The following is an 8,177-nucleotide window of genomic DNA, read 5'->3' on the forward strand; positions in this document are numbered from 1 at the left end:
TATTAAATATATATATATATTAAATATATATATTTATTTATATTTATTTATATGCATAAGATGCATGCATTCATATTCATACCCAATATAATATAATATATATTTTATAAATATATATTTTATATACAGCCACCAATGTGCAGTTACACCTACATATATATAGATTAAGCTGTACATATCTATAAATATATAAATATATAAATATATAAATATATATAAATATATATATATATATATATAGATGTATATAAAGATGTCTATGATATTTATTTGTTAATTTGCTAGCTTTATGTGAACAAACAACCAACTAAATAAACAAATAAATAATAATAACAAGAAAATAATAATAATATAAATATAATTATAATAATTATAATGTATATTATATTATATTGCGTTGCTTAGATATTGGATCAGTGCAAGAAGTACGGTAAAGTTAAAGAAGTGAGGATTCACATCGTTGAAGCAACTCAAGAAGTCCGAGTCTTCGCGCTATTCACACTGCCAGAAGGTATGCTTAGGGTTTAGGGTTTAGGGTTTAGGGTTTAGGGTTTAGGGTTAAGGGTTTAGGGGCTAGGGGCTAGGGGTTTGGTGTTAGGGTTTAGGGGCTAGGGGTTTGGTGTTATGGTTTAGGGTTTAGGGTTTAGGGTTTAGGGTTTAGGGTTTAGGGTTTAGGGTTTAGGGTTTAGGTTTTAGGGTTTAGGGTTTAGGGTTTAGGGTTTAGGGTTTAGGGTTGAGGGTTTAGGGTTTAGGGTTTAGGGTTTAGGGTTTAGGGTTTAGGGTTTAGGGTTTCGTTTGCCGTTTAGGGTTTAGGGTTTAGGGTTCAAAAGTAGTTTGTTTTTTTTCTGCATTTATTTTTTTATTTATACAGAGAGACGCATCTTCACTTGTCTCTCTTGCAGTGTATATATATAATGTATAAATATATATATATATATATGTCTATATGTAGATATATATATATATATACATATATATACTTATATTTATATATATATTTATATATATATGCATTTGCATCTTTCTCTGTATATACACTAACACATCCACATCCGCACGCATACATATATAAACAATATGTATCTAAATAAATAAATAAATATAAATATACATTATAAATATATATTTAAGTCTGTATCTTAATTTATTTATTTATTTATTTGTGTTCAGAAGCAAACAGAGCTTTGCGCATATTACCTCAGCGTAAATTTAACAAAAAACCTGTACAATGCGAGCTGTACGACTTGGAAGCATACTCTAAACTCAGACTCAACTTGTAAACAATATGCATGCATGCATGCGCTATTAATGCATGTAGAGTGCATGCATGCATCATGCATGCATGTAGAGTGCATGCATGCATAATGCATGCATCATGCATGCATGCATAATGCATGCATGTAGAGTGCATGCATGCATCATGCATGCATGTAGAGTGCATGCAGAGTGCGTGCTATTAATGCATGCAGAGTGCATGCATGCATGCAAAACGCTTGCAGAGTGCACGCATAAATGCATGCAGAGTGTGTGCAGACGGAAAGCCCCAAGCATGCAGACTGCATGCATGCATGCAGACAAAGCCCCAATACACGCAGTTTAGAGAAACAAACAAATGCATGCATGCATGCATGCGCGCATGCATGCAGAGGAAGCCCCAGAGGGATATAGACCTAAATGCTTTTAGGCTTCGATGTTTGTTTTCTGTTCTGCATGCGTTGCTGCTGCTGCTGCAGCAGCAGCAGCACTAGTTGTCACTGGTGCAGTTCCTGTTGCTGCTGCTGCAGCAGCAGCAGCAGCAGCAATAGTTGTCGCTGCTGCAGGTACTGTTGCAGCAGCAGCAGCAGCAGCAGCAGCAGCAGCAGGGGGAGTTGGGGTTAAAGGGGTATTTTGAATTGCTGCGTAGAATGCAGCAGCACTAACAAATGTGCAGTCAAAGAAAGCAGACAAAAGATGTCTCTCTGCAGCAGAGACAGAGCCCCGTAAGCTGACGCTAACCAAGCTGCTGCTGCTGCTGCTGCTGCTGCTGCTGCTGTTGCTGCTGTGAGGAGACAGCGGAGAGACACCCTGCAGCTGCTGCAGCAGACCTTCAATTTCCTTTTTTATTGTGCGACTGACAAATGCAGCGCGCTGAAAAACAAACAAAAATAAAAAATAAATTTTATAAACAAACAGAGACAAACACAGTGCCCGTCTACATATATATTATATATATTATATATTATATATTATATACATTTTTATTTGTTTATTTGTTTATATGCATATTGTATATATATATATATATATATATCTTTAAAGAGATTAACACAAGAAAGAACAGCAGCGAGAAAGACAGAGACAAAAAGAAGACAGAGACAGAGATAAAGATAAACATAAACATAAACATAAACATAAACATAAACATAAAGATAAACATAAAGATAAACATAAACATAAAGATAAGGATAAACATAAAGATAGACATAAAGATAAGCATAAAGATGAAGATAAAGATAAAGATAAAGAAGAAGATAAAAAGAAACAAAAAGGAGGTAAATATGAAGACAGAAGAAGAGACAGCAAAAAGAGAGACAGAGAGACGATGAAAATGAAGATAAAAATAAACAAATAAATAAATAAATAAATAAATAAGTAGAGAGGCATCAGAGACAAAAACAAACAAAGAATAGTAATAATATATTTATGCTGTCTCCTCGCACTTCGTAGATGCACAAAGAAGAAGCTAAAGGAGACACAGGGCGTCCTCTGGGGCTCCCAGTGCATCTGCTGCAGCCGCTGTTGCTGCAGCTGCAGCAGCAGCAGCAGCAGTTTCTGTTGCAGCAGCAGCTGCTGCTGCAGCAACAGCTGCTGCTGCTGTTGCAGTTGCTGTTGCAGCTGCTGCTGCTGGAGCTGGAGTTGGCGTTGTTGCTGTTGGTGGTGCAGATGGCGTTGCTGCTGCTGCTGCTGCTGCTGCTGCTGCTGCTGCTGCTGCTGCTGCTGCTGCAGTAGCAGTCTCCTGTGTGCATGCAGCGGGCAGCTTTGGGGCTTTGCATGCGGAGCCAGTACAACAGCCTACCAGTGAAGTTAAGAAGACATGCAGCAACAGTAGGTTTGATAAACTGCTGCCTGCAGAAAGCAAGCAGCAGGAGAGATATTTCTAATGTAGCATGCAGCCCTCGAGTGTTTGCTGCCACCCCCAAGATAGACTGCAGCGCAGCAAGAGGCTCATCGCTGCTGCTGCTGCTGCTGCTGGGGGTAGGGGTCGGGGTAGGGGTAGGGGGGTTGGAGGTGTCTGTGTTGCTGCTGCATGCGTTTGGGTTTTGCTGCGAGTAGCTGCTGCTGAGTGTAGCTCTTGTGCTGCTCTGTATTGCTTTTCTTGCGTTTAATTTGCTTTCTTTTGTCTCCTTTTCAGCCTTTTTCTTCTTCTTCTCTGTCCCCCCTGAACCCTTAGAGCCTGCTGCATTAGATGTTGTGGTTGCTTTAGCAGCAGCAGCAGCTGCTGCTGCTGCAGCAGCAGCGCTGCTGCTGCTGATGTCTTCTGCTGCTTCCGAAGTCTTCGGGGCTTGAATGCCTCCTCCACCTAAGAAGCTGCTGCATGCAGCTTGGGGCTTTTCTTTTCTTCTTTGTTTGCTCAGCAGCACCCAAAAAGACTGAATGTCTCTCGCTGTTACGTCTCTTGAAAATAAAGAATTAGTTAATAAAGCAGCAAACGTACAAACAGGGGCCCCAGGGGCCCCAAGAGCTTCTTCTTTAGAAGCTGCTGCACAAGGTTCTGCTACTGCAGCAGATTCTGCTCCTGCAGCAGGTGTTGCTGCTGCTGCAGGTGCTGCTGCTGCTGCTGCTGTTGCTGCTGCTGCAGCTGCTGCTGCAGCAGCAGACTTAGCCTTAAGGCCGCTCATGAGGGCCCCTGGGAAGCTCAGCACGTTAAAGGGCAGCGCATGCAGAGCAGCAACCCCACCTCTTCACCACCTACTATGCATGCATGCATGCATGCATGCATGCATGCATACATGAATTTAGTTATGGTTTGGGGCTTTTTTAGTATTTTCTCTCAATTAGTTCGAGTATGAGGTGCTATTATATTATTAAATTAAAACTAAAAATAATAAAAATAGAATAGACTAAATTAAAAGAAATAAAGAATATAAACAGATGCTGCTGTCTTTACTCTAGTTAAGCTGCCTATACACCCCAATACAATACGAAAGGTTAAAACAACAGAAGAAAAAAACAAAGAAAATATCTCTTTAATTTACTTTAACTTATTTTAATTTATTTTAATTTACTTTTATTTATTTTATTCTTCTTTCTACTGCCTATACACCTCATACTCGCGCTGAGACCCGCGGGGCTGCATGCAGCCCCAGTAGGTTTTTAACATATTATTTTTAAATATAATATAATAGAACAAAATAAATCTTTAATATTATATAATAACATCTGTTTATTAGAATATAATAATATCTGTTTTAATATCTGTTTAACAGAATATAACGATATATCTTTAATACAATATAATAATATATTTCTAACAGAATATATCTTTAATACAATATAATAATATATGTCTAACAGAATATATCTTTAATACAATATATTAATATATTTCTAACAGAATATATCTTTAATACAATATAAAAATATACTCCTAAAAGATTATTATAATATCTTCTTAATAGAATATAATAACATCTTTTTTATAGAATATAATATTATTAATTTAATAGAAAATAATAATATATCTATTTACAGAAAATATAAATATATCTTTTTATAGAGGGCGTCTGCTGCTGCAGCTGCTGCATGCAGCTGCTGCATGCAGATCTTCCTTACCTGAGGCTGTTTATTATTAATGAAGAAAATAATAAATAAAATAATAATTAATTTAATAATATAAAAATCTGTCTCTCTTCTCTCTTTTTGTCTCTGTCTCCGCCTGTCTCCTTTGTGTTATTTGTTTTATATCTTATTCTCTCTTTATCTCTGTCTCTCTTTTTCTTTGTTTGTTTGTTTGTCTGTTTATATCTTTTTTAGTTTGTTGCTGTCTCCTTTCTTGTGTCTCTTCAAACCTCTATTCGTCTCTCTTCTTCCTAAACCCTAAACCCTAAACCCTAAACCCTAAACCCTAAACCCTAAACCCTAAACCCTAAACCAGATCGGAAGAGCGTCGTGTAGGGAAAGAGTGTAGATCTCGGTGGTCGCCGTATCATTAAAATACCTTAAACCCTAAACCCTAAACCCTAAACCATAAACCATAAAAAGATCGGAAGAGCGTCGTGTAGGGAAAGAGTGTAGATCTCGGTGGTCGCCGTATCATTAAAAAGCCAACGAAAAAGAATTTATTTTCTTTCTTAAATCGCTAAAACAAAATCTGTTTGCAGCGCAACCAATCTAAGGCTGTCTGTCTATGCAGCCTGTTGCAGCTGACTGCTGCTGCTGCTGCTGCTGCTGCTGCAGATGCTGCTGCAGCTGCTGCTGCTGCTGTTTAAAGATGCTTTTGCATGCAATTGCAGCAACTCCTCCGCTAACAAATCCAAAGAAGGGATGAGACCAGCAGCAAAAAATACCCTACGCAGCTCCGCCGACTGTACGTACACCCCACACACACAAGGAGACAAAAGAATAAACAAACGAAGCAAAACGGAGACAAAGAAGGACTAAAAGAGATCAAAAGAGAGACAAAAAAGCAGACAAAAAGAGAGACAAAAGGAGATTAAAAGAGAGACAAAAAAAGAGATTAAAAGAGAGACAAAAGGAGACAGCAGAGAGACAAAAGGAGACAGCAGAAAGACAAAAGGAGACAGCAGAGAGAGGCCTGACTTTAGCAGCGAGAAGCTGAGTAACGTCGGCTTTAAATTTGTCTCCTTCTCTTCGCCCGCTGCACAAACTGTCTCTAATCTTCTGAACAAATACACACAAATCTCACCCAAATGCTGCTGCTGCTGCTGCTGCTGCTGCTGCTGTTGCTGCAGGTGCTGCTGCTGCAGGTGCTGCTGCTGCAGGTGCTGCTGCTGCAGGTGCTGCTGCTGATGCAGCTGATGCTGATGCAGCAGCAAAAACTGCAGCAGCAGCATCAGCGGGTGCTGCAGGAGCAGCAGCAGCAGGAGAAGCAGCAAATGTTTCAGGTGTATGTACAGCTGTGCTGCTGCAGTGGTTGCTGCTGCACATACCAGCAGCAGCAAATCAACCTGATCTGCTAACCCAAGATGCTCCTTCGAGAGACACTCCAGCCAAAGAGGCCTCAGCGCATGCATCCTGCAGCAAAGCAGCAGCAGCAGCAGCAGCAGCAGCAGACGCAGGAGCAGCAGCACACCATTAACAGGGATAATAACAGAGACAGAAAGGAGACAGCAAAAGAGAGACAGGTAAAGAGACAAAGGAGACAGCAAAAGAAACAACAGAAAAACAAATAAAACGAGCAAAGATAAAGAAGAGAAGCAGCAACAAAGAGAGACAAAACAACAAAAAAGATAAAATAATAAGCAAAGAGAGACAGAATAACAAAGCAGAGATAACATAATAAAACAAAGATAAGCAGCAGCAAGAAGAGACAAAAATAAAATAAAAAATAAATAAAAGAGAGACAGTAATCACCCCCTAAAGTCAATGGTGCTGCGCAGCAAGCGGCGATAGAGCTTCCTAAAGGATGCAGCAGCAGCAGCAGCAGGAAAGGAGACACAAGAATACACGCTGCTGCTGTTGCTGCTGCTGCTGTTGCTGCTGCTGCTGGTGCTGTTGCTGCTGCTGGATTCCACTGAGGAGACAGCAGCAGCACGGGCGGGTGCCTCCTCCTCTTCATCTGCTGCTGCTGCCCCGTCGTCACTCTCCTGCTGCTGCTGCTGTTGCTGCTGCTGCTGTTGCTGCTGCTGCTCATCACCTTGCTGCTCCCGTTGCTGCTGCTCCTCGTCCTGCTGCTGCTGTTGCTGTTGCTGCTGCTGCTGTTCTTCTTCCCCGTCTGGCGCTTCCCCTTGCTGTTCGCTCTCTTGCTGCTGCTGCTGCTGTTGCTGCTGCTGCTGCTGCTGCTGCTGCGGAAGTGCATCAGGAAACAACTGATGAATAGGGGGGAAGTTTGCTGCTGCTGCGCGTCTGTACACCTGAAGAGCAGCCAACGGCTCTCCTGCTGCTGCGCGTGATAACCCCACAAAATAACTAACATCAGGCACACCTGCTGCTGCTGCTGCTGCTGCTGTTGCTGCTGTTGCTTCTGTTGCTGCTGCTGCTGCTGCTGTTGCTTCTGTTGCTGCTGCTGCTGCTGCTGTTGTTGTTGATTCCGTCGTTCCTGCAGCAGCAGCTGCTGCTGCTGTTGTTGCTGCTGTTGTCGTTGCTGGTGCTCCTGCCGGTGACGCAGCAGCAGCACCATCAGCACCAGCACCATCAGCAGCAGCAGCAGCAGCAATTGCTTTCTTGTGTAGATAAGCCCCTAGTTGTGCATGCGTAGGTCTAGGGAATCTGATGCAGGTGCTGCTGCTGCGGAAGCAGCAAGCGAGGTTATGAATGCTGCTGCAGAGCAGCAGCCAGCTGAGACCCCGCTGCAGCAGCAGCAAATACAAATCCTGCTGCAGCGAGACGGGCAGCCTATCAATACCTTCTAAGACAACTGTATGTGCAGCAGCAGCAGGAGCCATTGCTGCAGCCTTATCAAAGAGGGTTTTTAGCAGCAGCTTCGGCAGCAGCTGTCTCTCCGCCAGCAGCAAAGAGGGGCAAAAGATATGCGTGAGATATATGCTGCTTCTTACTAACCACTTTACGTTTGCTGCTGCTGTTGCTGCTGCTCCCAACGCCGGTGCTGCTGCTGCTGTTGCTGCAGCTGCTGCTGCAGCAGTGCCGCTGGCAGAGACGCCTGCTGCTGCTGCTGGAGTCGCTGCAGCACCAGCAGCAGCAGCAGGGAAGGTGTCTAAAGACAGCAGCAAATCATTTAACTGAATATTGTTAAAAGCTGCAACACATTCGTAAGCAGCTAAATCTGCTGCTGCTGATGGTGGGCCGCAGACGCAGCAGCGCAGCACCCGGTTGCCTGCTGGTGCTGCTGCTGCTGCTGCTGGTGTTGCTGCTGCTGGTGTTGCTGCTGCTGTTGTTGCAGGCGCTGCTCCTGGAGTTGCTGCTGCTGTTGCTGCTGCTGCTGCTGCTGCTGGTGCTGCTGCTGCAGCAGCAGCAGCACGGAGCAGCAACCGTCGCGCGTGCTGCTGCTGCTCTAACAT

General features: G+C 42.7%; 3 protein-coding genes across 3 annotated transcripts; 1 reads left to right on the forward strand and 2 right to left on the reverse strand.

Annotated features, from left to right (window-relative positions):
• Positions 1–405: 405 nt before the first annotated feature.
• On the forward strand, positions 406–1,280 carry EAH_00050680 (hypothetical protein, conserved; the record flags this gene model as incomplete). Its single annotated transcript, XM_013394244.1, has 2 exons — positions 406–511; positions 1,171–1,280. Coding segments are annotated over 2 exons (216 nt in total), but the record flags the coding sequence as incomplete, so codon positions are not given.
• An 806-nt stretch (positions 1,281–2,086) lies between these two features.
• EAH_00050690 (hypothetical protein) lies at positions 2,087–3,878 on the reverse strand (the record flags this gene model as incomplete). The annotated part of the gene is made up of 2 exons (XM_013394245.1): positions 2,087–2,127; positions 3,056–3,878. The coding sequence occupies 2 exons, from the start codon at positions 3,876–3,878 to the stop codon at positions 2,087–2,089; spliced, it is 864 nt and encodes a 287-aa protein (XP_013249699.1).
• A 2,691-nt stretch (positions 3,879–6,569) lies between these two features.
• Positions 6,570–8,177, reverse strand: EAH_00050700 (hypothetical protein, conserved; the record flags this gene model as incomplete). The annotated part of the gene is made up of 1 exon (XM_013394246.1): positions 6,570–8,177. The coding sequence occupies one exon, from the start codon at positions 8,175–8,177 to the stop codon at positions 6,570–6,572; it is 1,608 nt and encodes a 535-aa protein (XP_013249700.1).

The sequence above is a fragment of the Eimeria acervulina genome, genomic scaffold (assembly GCF_000499425.1).
Source record: "Eimeria acervulina Houghton genomic scaffold, Eah_scaff855, whole genome shotgun sequence".
In the NCBI taxonomy this organism is placed as follows: domain Eukaryota; phylum Apicomplexa; class Conoidasida; order Eucoccidiorida; family Eimeriidae; genus Eimeria; species Eimeria acervulina.